The 24,534-nt window shown below is 42.4% G+C and overlaps 1 protein-coding gene across 12 annotated transcripts; it reads right to left on the reverse strand.

Annotated features, from left to right (window-relative positions):
- Positions 1 to 8: 8 nt before the first annotated feature.
- On the reverse strand, positions 9 to 24,360 carry Err (estrogen-related receptor). Of its 12 annotated transcripts, XM_071706135.1 has the most exons (10): positions 24,216 to 24,349; positions 12,992 to 13,064; positions 7,868 to 8,014; positions 7,496 to 7,609; positions 7,267 to 7,396; positions 6,794 to 7,015; positions 6,600 to 6,635; positions 6,214 to 6,381; positions 5,917 to 6,119; positions 9 to 5,487 (listed from the first exon to the last, which is right to left on the reverse strand). In XM_071706135.1, the coding sequence occupies exons 3-10, from the start codon at positions 8,006 to 8,008 to the stop codon at positions 5,149 to 5,151; spliced, it is 1,353 nt and encodes a 450-aa protein (XP_071562236.1). In that variant the 5' UTR covers positions 8,009 to 8,014; positions 12,992 to 13,064; positions 24,216 to 24,349; the 3' UTR covers positions 9 to 5,148. The 12 variants fall into 12 exon arrangements, with proteins under 12 accessions (XP_071562236.1, XP_071562235.1, XP_071562237.1 ...); XM_071706134.1 differs by lacking the exon at positions 12,992 to 13,064 and having other exon boundaries at positions 24,216 to 24,360; XM_071706136.1 differs by lacking the exons at positions 12,992 to 13,064; positions 24,216 to 24,349 and adding an exon at positions 22,642 to 23,887.
- Between the last annotated feature and the right edge of the window lie 174 nt (positions 24,361 to 24,534).

Genomic DNA, 24,534 nt, shown 5'->3' on the forward strand with positions numbered 1-24,534 from the left:
AGACACAATTACCGAGGTAGTTCCATACAGCGTGTCGTTTGTTGATTTATTTTCTGCATCTCGTTGTAGATATCGTCATCTTAATTAACATACGCTCACTTTCTTTCTCTCTCTCATACGAACTATTCTATTCGCTCACGTTATGAAATTTCGCGATGCCACTGCTTGCAGTTGTATCTCTTCGGCCTCTTTTTGTTACAGATACACACCAGAAACCAAACTGTACAGCTCTCTCTCTCTCTCTCTCTCATTCTCTCAGTATGCGCACATATAAAAATTATGTATAGAATCTATGTCATAATTACAAAGTAACTACATATTTATAATCATCGTAGAAGCAGTATCCCTCTTCTTACAGACGCGAATCACATCGGACTTGAGACAGAAAAAACAACGACTCATAAGATTACGAAGAAATTAAGAAAAAACAATTAACAATTTCGCACAATTTTTATATTACAATAATTAAAAGACTTGAAGAGAGACGCGATCGTCCGAATTCGCATTTACAAAACATTCCACTTTACAAATGTAAAAAAAAATCTCAAAATCGCAGCCCGTGTGTGCCATACATCTCATATATATCTTTATACATAAACTATTTATAATACACTTTCAGTGTAGATGCGTTCTCGTATCGCAAAATCAAAAAGGCAAGATCTCTGCCGCCGAAGGAACTTACTTAGCACGGATTATTAGCGCTATACAATCGTCATACCCTTATTCTGGCGTCGGGAAAGAAGAGTCACGTCACATCACATTTTCATCTTGCGAAAGAACCTTCTCGAGCAGACCTTCCACGCAACGATATATTACATAGTTCTAATCATCTTCCAATACGAGATCTCAATGAAATAACAAAGTCATGTGTGTGACTTGTCCAAAACTGGGTGGAAGGCCTTTCGAAGCCAATCCGAGGTGCGGCAATGAAACGCGAGTTTTATAAAATTCGGCGATTCGAAAGAAGGCGTACACGCCTTCTGTACTACCGAAAAATAAACGCTTAATCGTCCCGCCGTATTGCCTTATAATAATTATACTTTTGTCAATAATTCCATCCCTGTCCACGCTGCGTTTGCTTTCCTTTGGCAATAATTTGCCGTCTACATAATTCACAAACTTCCTGTTACACAACGTATCGCATTTTTGTTAATTCGCCCTATTCTTTCCCTTTGTTTAAATCTATCGTTTTATATGCTACTCAGCTACTCTTATAATGTTTGACAGAGATATACTCGCACGCTTAACTATTTGAATGTGCCTACGTTTGTATCGTGTTTGCTTGCTTGCAACCCTGAGACTACGATTCTACCGCCATGGCGAATCGGTGATTACATATGTACAAAGAAAAATGCTCGAAAAAGTATGAAACTTCATAATCCAGCAGCGCACACAAAAATACCTAACGCTTTCTTTTTTTCCCTTTTTCACACACACACACACACACACACACACACACACACACACACACACACACACACACACACACACACATTCTATTTCTCTTTTTATCTCTCTTCAATTAAGCGACGCACGCGACAATATTTGCTTAAAATCTTTCTACGTCCATCGCGCCGGCGCGGCACGAGTAGAGGGCCTCGGGGGTAACTTTGCGACATTAAATAGCAGGAGTTAGTAAGCACAATTGTTAGTTAATGGATTGAACTTGCGGAAACATGGTTCAGAATTTAGCGTAAAGAACGGAAGAAAAAAGAAATCGGCGGCACATTGCACGAAAGGAAAAATGCCTTATGAGAATTATCCTGATTTAATTGTCCCTCAAGTTGAAGAAATTAGAACAATGTGGAGACTTTAACGATCATATCTGTGAATTGACGGATATTTTTAACACCACCGTGGTTCTCCTTTAACACGCGCATTCAACAACAAAGGGGAAAAGAAGGAAACATTAATTCTACGGATTGATTCCAGCGACACATGTGTGGAATCTGTAACGCGAATATCACAGTTAAATGAGAAAGCTTGTTAGCCTCAACAAAAACAAAGACAAAGAAAAACACCGGTATCGCGTTACAGAGAATATCATCGGAGGAAAAATTATAATTATCGGCCTTTTTTTAACGAGCTCAAAATATGTGCGTACATACATAACACGGCGCGTACATAACACATACAAATTTTCTGTCAAATAAAACTTGAGACATTTCTGCAATTCTTTACGGAAACTTTCGACCATTCACTACTCATACAGCACAGAGTGTTCCAGAGTATTGCAGCAACATTCCAGCTATATTGCTGCACGTGCTGTACAAATTGTATTTTTAGACGAGAAAAGGAAAACACATTTTACTCACTCAGACAATATGCGTGAGTGAAAGACTGTTCCAAAAAAATATTTTATGTTTTTAAGACTAAAAAATGTTTTAAAAAAACGTCGACATTAAATATTCACGTTAATACCATCTTTTTGAGACATCTTGAAATCCCCTTTGTAAAACATACACACATACACACACTCACACACACACATTTTTGGACATTAATTCCCATATACAAAGCATTCAATCAATGTTGCAGCAACAAAATTGCAGGAACAGATTACAGAAATGTTTCATTGCAACATTACGGTGCATTATATATTTGTAAATAGTAATGCAACGCTGCTACGAACATATAATAAACCTCCAAACATCCTTGTAACTTGATTTTGTAAAATGATTTTTAGACATCTTAATATTTTCTGTAAGTAATAACTTCCTCAAGACTATTTTCAAGAAAACAAATTAATCAGCTAGAAAATCAAATCGGGCGTGACTGTCTAGATAAAACGCAAAAAAATTTTGACCTACAACCAATTCGATATCTGTCTTCTTTTCTTTTTTATTATATTAGTTAATCAAGAAAATAGTGGTAGATTACTAGAAAAACGTGAGGAAGAGTAGTGAGTGTGCGAGATCGAGCCGCAAATTGTTTTCCACGGATTTAAATGCAGAAAGAATAAAAAGAAAAACGCTCGTAGCCTACGAGCAAAAAATAAGAACAATCAAGGGAGAGCAAAGGGACGACGTTATCTTGTTATTAAGAAAGAAAATGAACTGTGTACCCTGACTTTATTGCACTCTAGACCCATGACGACAGTTTCGCAATGACCAAGTCCACACGCGGCTTTTACCATTTCTGTCTCGAGGAAATGATTTTCTAATTGGAAAGATACGTATATCACGTATACCTTTTTGACATAACTTTTAATACTATGTATATAAGAAATAAATAATCAAAAAATAATAAGAAAGAACTGAATTTGAGAATCTATTGTTTAGTCTTTCTAGTTTGTTTACTGTTAACTCTCGTTTTAATTGTAAAAAGCTAAATAAGCCTCCATACGACTGGGGTGATTATAAGCGAATTTGCTGAAGGATAAAAACCGCCGTAGACTTACGACAATCGTCGTCAAATGAAGCTCCATGAGATTTACTCACTTTCTATATATGGCTTTCGTTCTCTCCTTAAAAAATTCCCATCGTGAAAGGCATGTATAACGTTACGATCGCGCATCGGCGCATCGATGATATTATACTCGCTGATTTTCGTAACAATCATTAAGCCCCTTGCACAATAGGCGATAGCGATAAAGTTGCCGACAAAGCTATACCTTTGTCGGCAACCTTGTCGCTGTCGCTATCGCCTATTGTGCAAGGGGCTTTAGTGATAAAGAACTAGATAATAAAGATCCCTGAATATAATAATGGTAATAATATTATTAATTGTATATCAATGTATTAATAATAATGATCGTAATAATGTGATTGTAAAAATATTATTAATAATTATATATATTAGCAATAATATATTTTTCTGCTCTTTCTCTTGTGTGGCACAGGTAAATAATATAACGCGACCATTCTAACAACCGAGTAAACACTTCTATCGCCAACGAAAGCATGATAATATGGCAATAGCCTAGAGCCAATAATCTTTAAAATATATTTCCAATACAAAATCCAAAATTTTTGCGTAGAAGCAGCGTGTCTCCGATTTAAGGAACGATTCAGCCATTCTACCCGCTATTTTTCTTCGCGCCTTTTCGCACCCATTTTAACTTGATCTCGTTTATATTGTACAAAGATGTATTCTAGAATAATGTACAAAGACGTATCTCTACATCGCTATAACTATGGATGTTCAATACAGCTATCACAAATATATGTCGATTAATAGTATTCGATTTCTCTTCACATTTAAGCTATTATAATTACAAGTGCTAATGCAAAAGAGGCAATATATATGTATATGTGTGTGTGTGTGTGTGTGTGTGTACACATATATATCGCGTTGAGAGAACGCACAGAAGGTGATTCCAAATGCTTCTCAGGATACACGGTGAATAAAACAAAAAAAAATAAAAAAATAAACAACGATCAAGAGAAAAGAGAATAGAGAAAATGCCGTTCAATAACAGTAATTTTGATTGCTGATTCTTAACCAACGATATCATGACTACGACGTTAAACACCCACAGTTATTACATTTTATCTAATTACTAATATATTCAGTGTTGCGATCATGACGATCAAACGGAAACACTTTATTTGGTAATAAAGCCATCGATTGGCTTCCACATGTGCCTATCCTAAAATGAGTACTTTGAAAGTCTCCTCGCATCTTGTACTGTTATGTTCCAACATAAAAGTTACATTTTTCCTTCTTCTTTCTTTCCTTCTTTCCTTCTTTCCTTTTTCTATCTATCTTTCTTTCTTTCTTTCTTTCTGTACCTGTAAATGGGGTACTCGAAAAGGAAAGTTTGGATACTTTATCTCAAACGAAGACTACACATGTTTGCCATTTATAATGATTTGTGAACTACAACAATCGCCGGAGACACTGTCCGAACTTTTACTTTCAACGTCCTTTTCGCACGCAAAAAGAAAGGAAAAAAAAGAGAATAAAAACTCACGAGTTTATTAGAAAATAAAAAAAGGATCGTAGGAGGACCGACAAACTTGGTTTCTCCGCACTATCACTCACTGGTGTCTTCGACAACGTAATGGCACATTGAAAAAACGTGCCCGAAATAATGATGTACAATATATAATCACGTTGGTGGCGAATATCGTCAGCTTACAATAAACGGCAATAAACCTGGCGACGAATGGTCGAGTTATCAAATTTGCGACGACCAAGCGTATCTCATCGATGACAAACGTTCTCCAGCATCTCTTCGAAGAGCTTGTTCATCGGTACCTTGCCCGTTTTATATACACTGGACCAAAAACGTCTGACGATCCCATCGGCCTGTCTGAGACTGGGCAGCACTAGTAGCATGTTTTGCGTGACGCGGAGGGCTTGACCCGGTCTCACTGCCGCTACACAGTCCGACAAAGAATTCAAGATCGAATCTCGGAAACGGGAGAGCGCCATAGGCTCGTCGGATCTAGCATCACTGTTCGCTAGGATCAAGGCTTTCAACACGTAGTATTCCTCCCGCGTTAAACCCAATCGTTGGATCCTCTCAACAATTTGTATACACTGTTCAAAGAAATAATACTATATTCAGAAGAGCTGCACACTGGCGAATCGTAAATACATAAATACAATAAAGCAATTTATGACGTTCTCTACTTTGTAATTGGAAAAAAAAATTATTTCCGACCGGTTTTAAATTTATATTTGTACAAAAGATGGAGATGAGAGAGAGAGAGAGAGAGAGAGAGAGAGAGAGAGAGAGAGAGAGAGAGATGACTTTCGATAACTTTGCAACGTGAAATTTTTCTTTGTTATCTAAAATGTAATTTTTCTTTATTATCTTAAATTATTCTGAATATAATATAAATCTAATATAATAAACATTAATTTTTCTGTTCAATTTTCTATTTTTCTATTTAAGGATATCTAAAAAGATTAATAATAGTACTAAGATATATAATTATAGGTAAACTTTTATAGGCAATTACTTACGTGTGTATAAAGCTCCGTACAATGGCACTCGCGCGCAAGTCTTTCGTCCAATGTAAAATCTTGCGCAAACCTCAATCTGCCGGTGTTGGGCGTACTTCTCCACGCCAGGGTGAAGGTTAATATCTCGGCCCAAGTACTCTGCAAAAGCCGCATTTGATCATTCAGCGCCAAGTTGCTGAACCCCGGGATCTGCTTGGCCCAACCTGCAGGGAAATGAATTAAAAGTGTTCGCCGAACGAAGAAAAATTTCAAGCGTAACTAATTATTAGCGTACAGTCACGCGCGGCCGATAATTACCGATTATACCGACTAATTCTCGATCGTAGAGATCCGACAATTGTCCGAGAACTCTCTGATCCGTCTCCTGTGTACCCGAGTTGTTGGACACTTGAAGCATGTCTGGTTCGCAGGCCGTCAAAGCTTCGACCATCTTGTTGTCTGCAAGAGACGAGACACGGTGTGCCTCTTTATTTAAATTGCCCTAAGGCAAGGCGCTAAAATGCCACTAAATTAGTAAACGCTAATAATGAATATTTAACGCTATAAATGAAAATTTGCAACAGACAATATTAAAGAAACAATGAGATGTGATAAATAAATTATAGAACCAAAATGAAACTAAAAGATGAATAAAGTAAACCACATATTATACGGAAATACATGGTGATGATTCAATAGCTTACTTATCGTTTCGGTAGAAGCTGCCGACGCTACGTTAGCTTGAAACATTGAATAATGGAAAATAAAGTTAACGATGTAAATGGTCGTTCAAAAGAGAGAATCTTTATCTCTTAACCAATATCTCTTTCCTCATTATATAATAGAGTCGATATGAAATACGAGCACGATGGAAAGTATATTAGCGTAAGGCAAATACCCTCCAGCGTGGCATTCTTGACCGGCGTATAAGGGTCCGTGGATCTTCTGTACTTTTGTCGACCTCCTCGAACACGATCCAATCTCACGCCTTCCTTCAGCATTCCTTGCCGCAAACATTTCTGAAATCTACACGCCTGGCAGGCCTTACGTCTTCGTTTGTTTATCTCGCACTCGCCGTTCGCCGGACAAGTGTACTCGATGTTTCCTGTAAAATTACTGGCTTTATTTTATCGTAATATACGCGGTCTCCTGTCCCAGATAGCACCAACTATAGTTCTCAAACCTATGATTACAAAAGGCCACACGTGTCCAAATATACCGTCTGAAACATACCGTGTGTACGTGTGTACGATATGTACGTATGTACATATGCAAATACTATGCGCGATCGAAAATGCGCATTAACGTAGTCCTTGGTGCTATCTGGACGAATTATTGCGGCCCGTTACGGAAATCGATAAGCCCGCTTACCTTGTATAGTTCTCTTGAAGAAAGCCTTGCATGCCTCGCACGAGGCGACTCCGTAATGGAAACCGCTCGCAACATCACCGCAGACAAGACAAAGCCTCCTGGGTATCATATCTTCTTCCTTAACGCCATCCTGAAACGCCAACAATTCTTCACAGTAGTTGAAATATAAATCATCCTTAATATAAACTCTTTGCCTATGGAGAAATGTTATCGGGACGGAATCACGCACCTCCGGAGTTCCCAACGGCTGCGTCGTCGAGGAACAATGATGCATCTCTGGACTCTCGGGACTACCGTTGCTACCGCCGTAGTCCGTCGCTATGTCTAATTTCGTGCATATCGACTAAAAGAAATATGATGGAAGTAATAATTAACACAATGCAATGTAAAGAAATATGATGGAAGAAAATGTACATGGAAAAAATATGCCAATAAATGTACGAAGCAAAGAAACCCCTTGAAACCTTTTTGCAACGTTCCTTTTACGAGAAAAGAAAAACGAGTATTGGCCACGAAGATACAGTTAATATTAGCGCGCGATAATGGCGGGACGCCTATGTTCGTTACGACGCGACGAGTCGAGAAGTTCCCTGAACAATACCTCCTGATGCTGAAGAGTCGTGGTTGGTGAACACACTTGATAATTTTGCGTGGGCGTCGTTGGATTATCAATTTCCTGCTTGATATTGGGCATCGTCCTGTTATTCCCGATCATGCTTTCCGTGGTAGCATCAGACATCATACAGACCTGTCAAGATCAACGAGAAGAAGAAACGTACATTTAGAGATTTAGGTGATGTACACCGAGGTAACGCATCGCGCGCGGATCGCGGATAACCGTGTTTAATTGTCATTGTCACGACGATCGTAGAGAAACGGCGCGGCGCGGCGCGGCGCGGCGCGGCGAATCCTTAGCGAGAGATCACCCGCCGTCGTCTTTTCTCTGCAGTCGGGGCTGCACTTCTTTTTTACGCCTGCTATATATAAGCACGGCCAACGCCTCGAGCATTTTTAGAATTGACTTGAGAGAATTCGCTGCACCGCGCCACCTAATAGTCCCAGCGATTGCGCTCTCCTCTCCACCGCGGGCCACTCTCGCTCCTACTCGGGTCCATGCTTGGGTATTCGGGTACTCGGGCACACGCACAAATCGGATTCGTCGGGAAATGCAAAAACCGATTATGAGAACCACTACGAACTCATTATGAACCGCATGTAAACACTATGCTACGGTACACGAGTACGGGATACGATTACCCGAGGCATTACACGGTTGCTGACTTGACGGTAACTCTAATCGTTGTTTAAGCCTTGAGACGTCGATGAAACTTGGATACAAAACATAAATTGATTTCCGTCCTCGTCTGTAATGTTTAAGGCTGAAAATTTTTAAGGGTACCCCGTCCAATTTCTGTGTACCTCAAGTGTTTTAGATCCAAAACAGAATCCAGAAATAAGAATAAAGTCCAAAGTATTTCTGACAAAAAATATTTGTGAATCTGTTATGAACGATTGTGAACCGAATCGCGTGACTGAGCAGAAATATTAAATACATGTGATTAGACATTGATTGAATTATTAAAAATTGTGACCAAGTATTTACTCTGTGAATGTGAGACGGATAACAGCGTGTAGAAATTGATAAGGGAATTCCTAGTTCTCACAATCAGTATGGACTATATGGAGCATTTAGGGAAAAAGTGTTATGTTAAAAGAATTTGTCAAGAAATTAATTTCTCACAGGCAGATCGAGTTAAAGGATATATGTGTAGAAAAATATCTCATGACCTAACAGTTGACGTAATAAAATGACGCTATTCGACGACGCTGGATACAAGATAACTGCGCCCTAGATTAGGACGTTGATGAACAAAGTAACGGTGAAAGGATTGCGTAAGTCCCCTTTCTCCCCGTCCTCCCTCCCACTCCCATCCTGTCCGGTATCATGTGTCGTGTGCCAGCAGAAAGCGAGACACGAGACGCGAGACGCGAGACTCGCAGACGGACTAGTCGACCTTGAACTTGATTTTTTTCCAGATGCGAACTCGCACGCTTTTATTCGACAAACCCGGTACGACGCGACGTCAGAATCACGTCAGATTCGCATTCGAATCTGTGCCCGACTCATGGAACTTAACCGGGGCCTCTTACCCGAGGCGTTTTACGTGCCTCGAGAAGAAAAAAAGCCAATTGTGATTTCGACTCGCGTTCCCGTCGATTCAATTGCGAATTGCGAATTGCGAATTGCGAATTGCGACTGAATAGACTGATCGCCGAAGCGAACCTTGGAAACGAGACGGACGCGATGTCCGAACTGAACGGTGTGAATTGCTTGATACCACACGTCCGTTTTGTACTTTTTCCCTCTTGTACGAACAGTGCTTGCTCCCCCTCGATCGTAACATCAATACGCCGAGATACAAGACCGATGGCGATCATCTCGGAGCCAGTTCCCTTCTGCACGGCCGCGGCGCATCGCGTCGCGTCGCGTCGCGGACATAAATCGAAAGAGAGTCGGCAGAGACGACTAAGCAAGCTTATTTAGCGCGAAACGTCACGTCACCGCATCGCGGCATCGGTGCAACCGGTCCTACGTTTGTTCCATTATATTCTAGCTCTAGCAGGACAGGTTGCATATTTACATACACACACACACACACACACACACACACACACACACACACTGAGAGGGGAAAGGGTTGCATAAGTGTTCTCCTCCCTCCGCGTTCGAGCCACGTTCGATTGAGAGCTCGAAAGGCGGACATGAGGGAGAAGCGAGAGACAAGAGGGGGAGAGACAGAGAGAGAGATGTGCCTCGCCGGCCTTGAACTTGACTTTTCTGCGAGAGAGCGAGAAGCTGCCGCGTTCGCGAAGGCCGCGGAGCCACGCCATCGCAATTTTAGACACCGAGCGCTGGCGGAAACGGCCGACAACAACGGCCTTGGGCCTCTCAATCTCGTTTTATCTCGTTTTATCTCCTCCTCTGTCCTACCTTCCTGCCTATACATCCGTGATTCCCCGTTCCGCTACGCGCCGACGCGACGCGACGCGACGCGACGCGACATGATCCCGAGTCCCGACGATATTACCGACAACTTAGCAGTCTTAGCACCCCACTTTCAGAATATTAATATAATTGAAGAGATTCTCTCTCGTTCTTCCTCAAAAGAGAAAAGTGACCGTCTGCATTAGATACACGTAAAAAAGTCAATTAAACGTAAAAAAAGAATTAGGCCCTATAATTAAAGCCCTCCGAAGTTACGGAGCGTTAATTTCAGCCTAATCTGCATCCTCCTGAGAAATATAGTGTCTGAGAGAGTAAGAGATTCTCAACTCGATCTTGATTGAAATATAAAACAAAATTATCATTGATTTTCGTATGACGAAAACTTTGAGTTGACACTCAATATCCTTGAATTTTTCACCCTTAATCGTACGAGAGACTCGAACTCTAGAACTCTACGAACTACATCGAAATTCTGAGAATGAAATGATAACACGTGCGAAAAAACATAGACAAGACGCGATGCAACTAAAATGAACAGAAATCTCAGTTAACTAGTTTAACAATTTCGCGAGCGAGGACGGGAAACCGTCGTTAATTTCAATACAACCACGGTCGATCGAAAAGTGAAGATTAATTGCGAAATGCGAGCTGAGCGTGTGCGCGCGCGCGCACAGTAAAATAAAAGATTTTCATCAAGTCCCCCCGCTCGAAATTGGATTGCGACGCCAGGGCCCATCAGGGTTAAAAGACTCTCTTATGTAGAGATATAAAAATCCCTTTCTCGCGCTATTGAAATGACTCATTGTCAGTTTCTTCGCTTGAAAAAGGGAGAAACTATAGACATTCTCGTTGATTTTTGAAAGGGTCTGAGGCTCTTGCAGTACAACGGTTTCTTGAACTTTACGCTCTCACCTCGCTCTCGATCGCCCGCGCCGATGCCGATAGGAGAGATGATTGATAACGTGCACCGCGATATTATGATATAGAAGCGAATCGCGCGCGGATCGCCCGGTGCGCGGTGGCCCGGTAGGTATAACAATCGGATGGAATAAACGCGCGCGCGTGGTATCGCCCACGCTGCACAAATTAAGATACGCCGCGATTAACATCGGTCAATAAACAGCTCCCTATCTGTTGCCAGTTGCCAGGTGCGATATCGGCCGATAGTGCACAATTCGCATAACAGTCGCATAATGCCCAACTCCGCGTCGTGCGTCGTGCACGCCTGATTCGGCAGGCGTTTGCGCGGAATTGCAGACGCGGAATGATCGCGTCTGACATAACAGCGGACGATTTTCAGGAACAACGAGAGGCTCCCTGTGGTTACAGTACAACGAGCGTGATAACGGTAAACAATTTTCAGGAACAAGGAGAAGCTTTCGTACTGGAAGGCTCTTATCTCTGTTATTAGATCTCTCCCGTTTCGCGAAAGCGGCTGCACGCAAAGTCTAAATGCGTCAGCCTCTCTTTTTAAATAATTTTTTCTTTTTTTTAGAAAGAGAAAATAATCCTGGAAAGAACTCGGAGCTTCCCTGCAACGATCGGATAATTGATGTATATTTTTACACGCTTTTGCCGTAGCATAGAAATCCACGAACGTGTCGATATTCCGCAACGGTTGCAACAAGTCGACGAACGTTATCTGTGAATTATTAAATTATTATAATTGTCCGCTTGTGTGCGCGCGCGGTCAGAATATCGGCAGTGTATGTACGTGGGTGGTTACGGAATTAGAATGCGAAAAGAACGGATCGATTACTCGAGGATGAAGACCCTGGGTCGCGGTCAAGGCCGGAGCCTTGGCGGAAACTACGCTCCGATTTCGCATCGATCTTATCCAATATAAAAATAGCGCGATAACGCGGCCGTGTAATAACGCGGTATTAAAACAGCAACGAGAATAACTCCGAGCCGGCCCGTCGAGTATATTCGACGTGGATATCGGCTTCCGTCGTCGTTGAATATTGAATCATTCAAGCTTTCAGATCCTTGGACATCTTTGGGGAGAATTTATCACGGGGGGTTCGCTATCTCTCATTTTCTAAATTGTAGCTTTACTTACGATCTTAATATTCGTAAAGGAAAAAGATAACCAAGTACGGTAAATTAAACTTTTCGTTAAACTTGAACCCATACAACTCCCTGTTATGTCATAACAAGATCAAAATTGTAATTTTATTTACCATATATGTATATATATTGTATATACTACTATGTATATATATACATAGAGACAGAAAATGAGCAGATATACCGCGTAAGTCTTGTAAAGCTTGGGTCCATTTAACTTGACATATTATTCGCCTTCATTTTACAGTTGTTAATTATTAAAGACTTTTATTATTGATTGCAGAGCGAAGCTTTTCTTATATGCCGTGGGGTCTGAACTCTGAACAGAGACCTCGCGGAGAACTTATCGACATAAGATGATGAGATCAATGGGAAGGGGGGAGGGGGAGGTTCACGTAAAGGCGAATCTGCGTTGAACGGATCAGTCAGAACGGGAGATAGACCTTGCCGATCAACGAGCGGCGGTATGCGGTATGCGGTATGGGGCCCGTACCCCGTACGGCTCGATGCCGAGTCATATCGCTGGTAGGGAGAGATAATAATCCCTCTCCGGAACAAGATGTTCGAAGGCGAGTCAAGTTTAAGGCCGCGAGACATCGATGACGTCACCTCGGAGTGAAAGAGAAAGAAAGAGGTGTAAATCCTAACCTTGGACAATGCGCGAAATAATCGGTAGACAGGTACGTTCCCGATTTCGAGTCACACAGCTAGATCTTGAGCCCTAGTGAGAAAATACTGCGTTAAAAAATAGCGCATTCTTATGATTCGATTAAAAAAAGGAGACTCCTATATATCGCGCTGGTAATTGGACGGTATTACGCAAAAATCAAAATTCAAGATGTGGGTGTGTCGCTAATCTAGCTATGACTATAACTCTCAATCAGTTTCTTTTTCAATTTTATAAATCGTATTTTTGCATTTTTCACCAACATTTTTCTATATAAAATGCTTAGAAGAATTCAGCAGTCATTCGTTCCGCACGAATCTGTTTTTGCGCACAGAAGAAAAAAGAGTATCGCATGTAGAAAAGCACATTGCATTATACATGTTAAAACGCAAGTAAGACTAAACTCCTGTAAGAGACGTCGGTGGTCGCCGGTCGGTACAATGTTGATCCGTAACATTTTTATAACTTATAACTTGTCAATAAAACACGCTCCGATGTAGGTATATACGTCCGCCTTTTTCGCCTCCTTTCTCTCGCCCACTCGGCTTCACCTCCCTCGAGGCATCCTGCAGACTGCCTATAGGCAGTAATCGTGCCTGGCTCGTACTTAACTTCCATCCAACAATAAGTACGTGCGGGTTATTCATTTATTTATTTGTTGTCCTTTCAAATAACGAACATCGTGCCCTTTCTCTCTTTCGTTATTAATCCCCGAACGATCAAGCGAGGTACGGACTGTATCCCGCGGACATCCCTCCTACTCCTACGTATGACGTATCGCAGGTATCTCCTAACTCCTTCCGCGAATATCTCTTTCGGACGGATGGATGGATGGACGAGTGCATCGGCGCGCGCGTCAGCGATCGACAGCGATCGTGGTGCACGTATTCACGTACAAGTATATCACGTAACAACGACCTTCGCATTGTTACTCTATCACGACCACGTTCCGCGTTCCGCTTCCTACCCGCGAGCACTTGTTTATGCGCAACTAGCGGTGTGTCGTAATGCCTTTTTCAATAATCCGGCAAGAATTTGCGCAAGTGTTCCAACGCTAATCCACTTGCCGTTTAATTAATTACATTGCTTTTCCAACTTATCGTCATATTAATATACGAGTATATAACAGGTGGACAGGATCTGTCGGGCAAAGTTGGAAATTACATAAATTACACAAATTCGAGGCATAATAATGTTCATGCATCGAAATAGTCATCATTCCAATAAGTTTCAATACGTCTTCTCCAACTGAGAGCTTTTTACAAACCATTTTCTTAAAAAAGAAGAAAAAAATCCAATTAGTAGCATTCAATACAAAATTCAATAGAGAAAACGGCGATGCTTTTACAATTCGATTTCGATTAAATATTTTCTCTGTAATTATAACTTTGAAAATATGATATTCTTATATCCATATCGATAATATTGTGTATGCTCAAGATTTTATCAACTATTAAACGTGCATTTTAATAGCCAGATTACTTTTGAATTATGAAATTTCGCGAATAATTTGAAGAAGCTAATAAAAGTAATAAAATATAATGTATGTAATGTTAATTATAAAACGCGATAAAATATATTTTCGTTATCATGTCAGTTGATCCCGCAAGCACATGACGACATGACTCGAAGGCGATAAGACAGTTAATAAATTTTACATTACGATCGGTATGTAGATTTTCACGAAGCCGGAAAAATTTGAATATTCCGAAAATATCCGTTGACGCAACTCTCGCGATGAATATTTTTCTTCTATCAAGCTCCGACCGCGCGGCGCTCCCGCTCCTGTTCGACGATTTTATTTTTATTCCAGTTAATGTAATTTACATTGTTTGAATAAGCCAACGTTTAAAAGACCGCAATCCGTCGCAGAATTATTAGATTAGGTATAACAAGACGGCCCGAACCTGTGTCGCGACTCGCGAGTGTCGCGTTCTCCACCGAATTTAAGAAAAATTAGAAACTGCTTATTCCCGACCTTAGATGGTTAGTCCAATCCGATTTACGAACAAATTGAGAAGGAATGACGAGTCACTTTCATTAGCCGCTCGGCGACGATCGGATCGTCGCGGATCGCGGATCTCATTGTCAGTCACGTGCTCATATATTTCAAGTGTACGAACCATACGCTAGCACAAATTCGTCGTTAACCCCTTGTCAATTCGGCTGAGAGGCAACGCGATGAGATGGATAGTATTCGTCGTTGTAGAAGCGCGTTATCATTGTGTGAAAGTATCGAGACCGGCGAAAAGTTCGAGTACATACGTACCTAAAGGTTTTAGCCTTCGTAACGCGTGCGGCGCGGCCCATCGAAAATCGAAACGCTAAACAATATCGGCGATAACGTAACGTAAGCATGATGTATTTCGTCACGCTGTCTTCGTGACGCCTCACGCACGTGGAATTGCGTAAGGATCGTAAAATTGGGTGCGTGCGACCGCGAGTAGGGCACATTCCGTTGACGGTTGCGCGTCCGCATCTGATTGTGAGAGAAATCGAAAGTCGCGCACCCAGCAGCGCATCGCCAGACCAGACAAGTGCTGGACTACTGGACAGCAATAGCACAAGTCGATAACGCTCTTTTCAGGCACTAATAACTTTTTCACATGCGGTAACTACCAGCCGATTACGGAAGCAAGGCTGATTTATGCACCAACGACACACACACCCCCTGCGATGTACGTAGGGAATTATTGATTTGCACAATAATAGAATTTTATTCTAATCTGGAAAAGGTCTAAAGAGTTGGTATACCTATTCTGGATATATTCTGTTGAGCGACGCACGTGTGCGAGCCACAATTGAGTCTATTAAATACGTCACACGTCACACCTACGTCGCGGTCGTGCGATTTCGCAAAAATCTAAAAACCGCTGAATGTACTGACGTTTCTTTCGCGAGTAATTCTTTATACGCAACAGTTACTAAACCGAGCCGCGGCGATTAAACAAAAACAAAATTAATTTATACACAGTTCTATGTGTACTCGTATTTAGTATATAATTAAAAGTGTTAAACCTGCGTTCGTTTCGTCGACTTCTAAGTTTCTCCCAAAATCTAATCAAACATATTTTCTTCTTTTTTCAAATTGTACCAATTATTGAACATATACCAATACCAACGTTCAAAAATGTGTTGCTTTCAGGGATAACTTGTAGGATTTATGGGATCAATGGATTTTTAACGCTCTTCCAAAACAATTGCATGTAGGAGCTATGCAATGAGATTTTTGATACTGTCCGAAAATAAATTTTCTAAAAATAAATAAATATATGTAGGAATGTAGGTAGAATAATATTTTAAAAAGAAATAACAGTTACGCTAAAGATATATATCCTCTTGTGGCCTCTCAATAATTGTTGCGATACAGTTACATACTTTCACACAAGTTTTTCTCCACAGGGCATTATGCTTAATATGTTATGTACACAATACACATTACGGATTACGGACAGATAGACATAACACGACAGACGAGAACGTGGTTATAAACAGCCGCAACATATATATTATCTTTTTTGAAATAAATTCATCATGATTCTCTATTGAAAAAAATAGATCATTACAGATTCTCGATTTCACTGCTAACGACGACTCACTCGACGTCTTCAAAGTCAAGCATAATATTGACAACTTCATACGGGGAAAGTGTCGATAACAGATAAGATTCCGCTTTGCGAAACATGGAGTTTAAACGGTAATTGAGAAGCAATAAAGTCCCTTTTTTGTTTTGTTTCTGAATTCGAATCGACACGCTATCGGTATTTTCGTTGAAGAAAGAAACTCTAATTGTAAGCTTACTCTCTAAAAGACACACACTTAACTTCTTACCCTAAACTACCCTAAAATTATATGTGGTCAAAGAGACACCGGGCGGTTTCGAAACATGCTGGAGTACACGATACATGATAGCGAAATAAAACGTGAAGGAAGGAAGATGCGTATCGTCGAACCATCATAAATCTCGACTTACGTGTAAGCAACGCAATTGATCCGAATGACATCGAGCTAATCGGGCATTCTTTTGCACCGTCTCTCTTCTTGTCATCCGAAAAGACGCCGCGCCGTCGCGTCGCGCGGCCGGCCGCCTTACTTTATCGCGGATTATTACGTGATTATTAAATGTATCGCTGATGCATTCGCAAGCGGCAGGGATATTCTCCCTTCCGTTACAGAGGCTCTCGGGCTGATTTGGAGTCAATCTCCTCTCCGATCGTTAATTAATCGATATCGCGTTTGTCATTAAACGCAGCTACGCCGACCGAGCGCGCAAAGCCAGCGAACAAAGAGCCGAAAAAGCAGGAAGGAGCGCCGAAAAAGAGGGAGGGAAAAAAAGACACGCTTGCCCGATAAAGAACGCTCGGCGAGGTACAATACCGAATACCAGGCGAAGAGGAGCCCCGCGCGCTCGTGCGAGCTGCGAGCTGCGAGAGCGCGATCACAACAAACAATTTTTTTTCCCCGGTCGCGGTGCGGTGTTTTCGGAGCCGCACGGCGCGGCGCACGGCGCGCCGCAAAACACTCCAATTATCCCCGGTCTCTGTAGGTGGATTTCGGACGCACATCTTTCCTCGCGCACACCTGTATTTCGACAAAGCGGACTTATTCGGGACTCGGGACAAGCCCGATTACTCAATTTTCCCTTAAAGCTGTCCGAGGATTCCCAAGAGACTAACAAACTGGCGAGCATGAAGGAAATTAGTCGCGAGACGTGGGATGAATTATCTAACAGCCCGACACGTTGTGTAACGTAACGGCAACGGCTCGTCGCGGCTGAGTAATACACGTTCGCACCTGCTAAAACATTAATGCAGAAAATATTGTTTACACGATCCTCGCGAACGTTTCGTCGCAAGGCGCAAGGCAAAGATTTACACCGATTTTTCCGAACGGAGTGAGCAAGATTGCGAAAGATCGCGGAGCCGGGAATAGGAAAATTATGAAATCGTGCGTTTGATCGCATCGATAATTGTAAGTCGTTTTACGATTCAGCGAGACGCATTCAGCGAATCTCGCTCCGTAAAATCTGCGACGGTGTAACGGAGTAACAAATTGACGAGTTTGATTTTCCTTTTAAAGACGCGATCCTGCGATCGTCACCATCGCCAATCGATCGAAGACGATTGAAAGAACTTTGAAAGTGTAGGATTGCGACGATGCGCAACGTGCACATTACGTAAACAAAGCCACGAGATCGCGCAGAAAAAATGAGAGAGAGAGAGAGAGAGAGAGAGAGAGAGAGAAGAGGGAAAAAGAATCGTTAGGTGCCGTAACATGTACGGCACTTACCACGTCGTACATCCACGCGTCCATGGCCTCGTCCTCGTCCCACGCGACACCGAAAAGTGCACGCACAGTCTCCGTTTTCTCACGCGTGCACCTCCTCTCGCCGGCAATCGGGACTGGCGTGATCGCGACGCTCGCAGCTCGACACCGCTCGTCCGTTCAAATCGGCCCGTCGCGCGTCGCGTCGCGGCGCGAGCGAGCGCACCGCACGCTGCGCGCACCGACGACGAAGAGGAGGAGAAAGAGGAGGATGACAACGATCACCGACGTTCACGGCAACGCGCGCCGTACGCGACTGAACTGACTGAAGGCCTGTGAAGGCGCTAAAACACATCGGCGGCGTTAAGTGAATCCGCCGCGCGGAGCGGCGCGACGCGGCTCCCTGCAGCGGCTCCGAATGCTCCGATGCACGGAGGTGGACCGGCGCGACGCGACGCGACGCGACGCGACGCGACGCGACGCGACGGCGATGTCGCCGATGCGGGAGTTGCGGGACGAAGGCCCTGGACCCTGGACGGTCGCGTCGGTGCGACGCACATACGTCAGGCCCGATCTGAATTTTTCGCGATAGACCCCGAAGAGGAAAACGAAAGGAATTTAGAACGCGAGATGACATCCTGAAGTCACGATCCCGAACCCGAGAACCGAGAAAAGTTATAATCCTAAAATCGGTATATCGAGAAAACATCTCGGGGTACAAAATACGACTTGCGTTTATCCTCATTTTTACTCCCGACTGTCGCTAACCGAAGGTTGGCAAAAAGACGGAGGGAGTAAGCGTTTCGCCGAGGTCGAATTGGTTGTTATACCTTCTCGTTCTCGAGAACTACAATCTGATTTGATATCAACTTTTGCTCTCTTATTCATCAAGCTTCTTTATTAACCGAACTTATACGTAACGTCCATTTCGGACACGCGTCGTAGGTACAAGTCACTACAAGTACCTAATAAGAATTGCATCACGCTGCCTTGAGAGCCTCGAGAGAAGAGAGCGGAAGATTTTATTGTTAGCCGTACTTTTTCGCGCTACTCGCATTTAAAACGACAATATTAATTAGGCTCCAGATAAAGAAACATCGCACAGAACTATGTCTATGGTATATACTAACAATAAGTAAAAAGATATATGTTACATCCAGAGATCGTTACGTCACCCTACAGAAATTCCAACAATACTTTTATGCTAATAAAGCGCTGACTCTATGTATTGTACATAATGATATATATTTACAAGAAAAACACATGCGTGCAATATAATATCGTCTTTTATTAGAAAATTAATTAGAAAAATTCTCAAGTTTGTGTAAACCCATTTATTCATTTTGCTTTATACTTGATTAATTTTTCGTCTCTTGTCAGTGCTTGCGCCAAAGTTTGTGCTGTACTGGCTGTACACAATGTACACAATAATGATATTATGTTGCATTATGTAAAGTAACGACCTGAAATCTTTTGATCTGAAATAACATCTATCGTGCAGTTGCACCGTATTAGGCAACACCCAAGTATTTTCACCTTATCGTATTTATCGATAAGACAAACCAACTGTCTCCAACTAAAGCTAAAGCACAGATGTGTTTTTCGCAAACGTCGCGTGCAATGTCATTTTGGATAAAATCATGGTCACGGGCAATCGGTCATTAACATTGTAGCCCTCGTATCACCTTGATACGGCTCGCGTTTTATCGTGCCGACTCGAAGCGGCTTTTTCATATCTCTATATACGTTGATTTATATCCTCTCTCTTTCTCTCTCGTCTTTGCATTAAGCTCCACCCTTTCTGAGAAGCGAGGCAGTAGCAGACCCTCGTAAAATAGTTTCCTACATTCTAGATAAATATATTTATAGATATATATTTTTATGTTAGAATTAAGATAAATTTTCTGTCGTGTGTATGTGTGTGTAAATATGTGTTTATGATGATGCAACTTTCGTATCTATCAATAGCTATACAAACTATTTTATATATTTATATTCATTAGCAAAATATGTCTCGCGAAATTCACTGTGTGTGCGTGTGTGTGTGTGCGTGCGTGTGCGTGATCTAATAAATAAAAAGATACATCTCCAATATTTCAAGAGATAATTTCTAGATCCATGTTTATGAACATTTCTCCTTCTTCTGTTTAGTTGGATCGTAAAGTTCGCACATGGTTTCAGATACCCGAGTCAGAACCCCATGTCAAACGACATTTACGTACAGACGAATTGAATTTTCCCTCGCGGCAACGGGTAGATCGATTGAGCGAAACACTCCCATGTCCCTTCGTACCGTCGCGGCGTCGGCGTCGTCGGGTTGCGTCGCGTCGCGCTAGAGAATCACCCGGAGTAATCGCTCCGGATCCTACAAACGAATGTGGCAGTCTCGACTTGATACGTTACTGGCGTTCAGACGCGCCAATGTGTGTATATCACGACAGTGATAGGTGAGTGGGTGGCGGGGGCGGTGAAGGCGGCCGCGGCCGCGACGGGAGACAGGACTGACGGCAGTCGCAGAACGGCGCGCCGGGGTGGTAGGGGGTGAGAGGGTGGAGACGTCGGTGGCCTTGAACTTGACTGCCGTCGCTTTTTGCGCACAGCCGCCTAGCCGCTGCGTCGCCCGCCCAAAACGGCCAAAACAGCCCACCGGCGTAGACCGTAGACCTCGTGCGTCTACCCGACGCGCGACGCGACCATCGACGATGACGATGACGACGACATCGCGCCGTCATAGGGGATCTCTCTCTCTCTCTCTCTCTCTCTCTCTCTCTCTCTCTCTCTCTCTCTCTCTCTCTCTCTCTCTCTCTCTCTCTCATTCAACGGAATTTGAACGTCTAAATTTCAGATATTAATCAAAACTTTCAATAATTTTTAAGAATTATCTACTTTCTCATATTTATCAGTCTTTTTTTTCGTTCGTTGCTTTTACAGCGTTTGTATTTCAATGAAAATCGGCTCATTCTTCCCGGCCCCGGCATTAACATATCTGACATTATACGTATAATTGTATTTCGATATTTATGATTTGATTTCAAAACGAATTCATTACGATTCTTTCTTTTCCCGATTTATAATCTAAATCCGTGTATTGTTGGGTAAATTAAAAATTATACTTGATACGCGCGCAGCAGCAACTCGTGTCGATCGATACGAGTACAGGTCAGTGTGCTCGCGGAAACTTTTCAATATCTTGTTAACTCTTAACTTATCCAGAGGAGTCTACTGAACTTTTTCCGTTAGGAGAATCCTAATAATCTTCTTTAATTCCAGAGAGATATAGCCAATAGAACTATCTCACTATAAAATATATACAACACTTCATATAATTCGCGCCTACTAATTATTACGTTGTTATAGCGTTATTTTTTAATGAAAAATAAGTCGAAAAATCCTTAACTATTGTTCTCTTTAATATTTAACGGAGAAGATATTATCATTTTGCACCTATATCGTAAAATATTTTCATAAATTCGAATATTTTCGATTATCTTACTTCAATACTTACTTTTATGCTTTAATACTCTTTGTGTGTGTGTGTGTGTGTGTGTTTTCCCTAAGAAAGTATAAGCCAAAACTTTTTTATACGTAGAATAATGGGAAGAATCAATTCATATAAAAAAATTATACGATTCTATTCTAAGAAAAGTGCAATTGCACAAAATGAGGTCATCGATTCTTTCCACATTATTCTTTATATAAAAGTACTAAGGTAAAATTAAAAGAGATATACTGACATGGGCTTTTTAAAGTTTTACAGGCTGAGAAGTTTGCTCCGAATAATGAATTGCACGAGTATCATGTTCTTGTAATTATATATACCTGTTGACGCGAAACAAGTAAAAATTATTTTTACGATAAGCGCTTTTCAAATATGATAATATCTCGTGTATGAAAATGAATACTATTGCACAACACATTTTATAGAATGTATATAATAATAATAACAATCATATACCAAGTAATAATTATAACAGATTTTTCAGCGTCTTTCGTGCGTACAATTAGATTTTAGAAAATAGTTTTAAAATTTCTCCTCAATCTTTCCTTTAACGATTTAAAGAAATTTCACACAATGTAATTCATTATTTACATCACGGCTGTTTATTATGTAATGCGCTAAATGTTGTAGATCGTTTTATTTATTTTTATTTATTTAAAATATTTATATATCGTCGAATTCTGTTGGATGATATTTATTAAACAGTCCGTGATAAAATCTAGAGATCTTAAAAGACGTCTGCCGGCAATTATTAAACTATCTCAAATCTCAATCAAAAAGATTAAATTCTAAGCAAAGTACAATAGAAAATCAAAGAGACTCGGACTCAGATGACTCAGATCGTCGGCTCACGATCGAGAAATTTACCGTGTTCGAAGCAAGGACTCCTCGACATCGCGAAACGGCGGATGTGATGAATGATGATGACCGGGACGGGGAGAGCGGTCCGTGTTCTCAAAAGTTCACCGACGGAAAGAGGGAAACAACGGAGCCGCTGCCAGTAGGCTGAGTGTCGTAGGGCATCGGTCGTCATTGAACGTACACAAGTACACGATGCGACGTTGGGGTTGAGGCAGGTAGGTAGGTAGGTAGACTGATAGACCACGCGCGTGGCGGATCGATATAGCACTCTCGCTTTCTCTCGCATTCCCGATGTACGAATGATGACGCGATGGCGCACGTGCCCGCGTGTCTGAAATCCTCGGCCTCGGGAACCGATATAATTTCGGCGAGTTCAATTTCCGACAATCCCGACGCCGCGGCGCGGCGCGGCGCGGACCCGCGCGAGGGAATGGGAACTGGAGGCTGGAGGCTGGAGGCTGGAGGCTGGAGGCTAGAAAATGATGGATTGTTGTACGGTTTATTTCGTGTTGTTTTACGTTGCCGCTCCGCTATTCACATTGTACTCATAATCAGATTTACGATCAAACGAAGCTGATCGTACAATACTTGGGCACTCTCAAGAAAGATTTTAATGGCGCTTTTAACGCCATACGACGGCGTACAGAAACGTCAAAAGTTATAAACATTGGGAAATTTATGGGGGGAGTGCGGAGAAAGTGCGGAATGCAGAAATAGGAAGTACTGTATTTTAATAGGTATATGTATGCAAAGGAATTAAGTAAACGCGTCAATTGTCATTGCATATTGAGCATTTAGGAGTGACCGTCGGTAATAGAGACATTCGTGCCAGAGACAGTCTCGGTTGATATTGGCTGTCGATTAGCGATGTTTCGCGGGTACCTAACCAGACCTAACCAGGCTACCAGCTGATGTATATACCAACGCAGTCTTTCCCCGATGCACACATTGCACTTGCACATGCAACCATGCAACGATCCAACGCCTACGACATGATCGTTTCGTAACGCATCGTTTTTATGGAAATCTTGCTGATGTATCTCCGTCTAAACGGAGCAATGTCCTTAATCTTTATGTAGCGCCTCCGAAACTGAACGTTGGAAAACATCGAGACTCGGAGACACAGAAAGAAACTTTGTGATTCGCAAGACAGAGTGATCGCACGCGTCATGGATTCGACGCGGCTGACTTGAGACTTGAGAGCGAAGGGGGATCAGATTCATCAGATCATTTAGATGATTCAGATCAAGGCCGCGGGCAGCCGGGCAGCCGGGCCCCGAGGCCTCCGAGCCGAGCACGAATAATTCCGCGCCGCGGTACGACGCGCGAGGAAGGGATGAAACGAGCGACGAATGCGACGATCGGGAGAAAAAAACTATGTACGCGGCGGAGCGAGGAGGCGAGGAGTACGCGGCGGAGCACAAGGTGTATAAGCAGAGTTCGCAACAAAGATGGCGGGCGCGGATCTGGCGAAATCGCACGAGACTCGCGGTCGCGGCGAGACGGCGGCAAAACGATTCGCGATGCGCCGATGCGGAGCACACGCGCGCGAGAGCACGTCGCGTATTAAGTTTACTCACCGGCTGAAAGACTCAATCAGCTCAATCGCGACCTCCTCATTGCCGCTCGTGGCCCCTCGTGCACGACAAAAATGCTTGCGAGTAATGGCCGATTTTATGCTTTATGGCCCACCAGTGGCGGAAAACTCGGAAGGAGTTTCGCGTTTCGCCGAGTTTCGCGGGGGCAGCAGCATCGACCGCGTGGCACCATCAAACGTAAATCGCGTGAACCTCCAAGGGTAAAAGCGAGCCTCTACCGATAATTCGCGAGTCTCTCTCAACCTCAACGTCCACGTTTTCTGTCGTTTTCTCTCTCTCTCTCTCTCTCTCTCTCTCTCTC

This window comes from Temnothorax nylanderi, unplaced genomic scaffold (genome assembly GCF_030848795.1).
Source record: "Temnothorax nylanderi isolate EJ_2023f unplaced genomic scaffold, tnyl_v1.0 TNYL_tig0049_pilon, whole genome shotgun sequence".
Classification (NCBI taxonomy): Eukaryota; Metazoa; Arthropoda; class Insecta; order Hymenoptera; family Formicidae; genus Temnothorax; species Temnothorax nylanderi.

What these genes read in the sequence shown, in the direction of transcription:
- Err (XM_071706130.1), bottom strand. Translation starts at nt 18,323, where the DNA reads ATGGACGCGTGGATGTACGACGTG. An exon ending in CGACTCTTCAGCATCAGGAG is followed by an intron (nt 7,610 to 7,867) that starts GTATTGTTCAGG and finishes TATTTCTTTTAG; the next exon opens with TCGATATGCACGAAATTAGA. An exon ending in AGAATTAGTCGGTATAATCG is followed by an intron (nt 6,120 to 6,213) that starts GTAATTATCGGC and finishes ATTTCCCTGCAG; the next exon opens with GTTGGGCCAAGCAGATCCCG.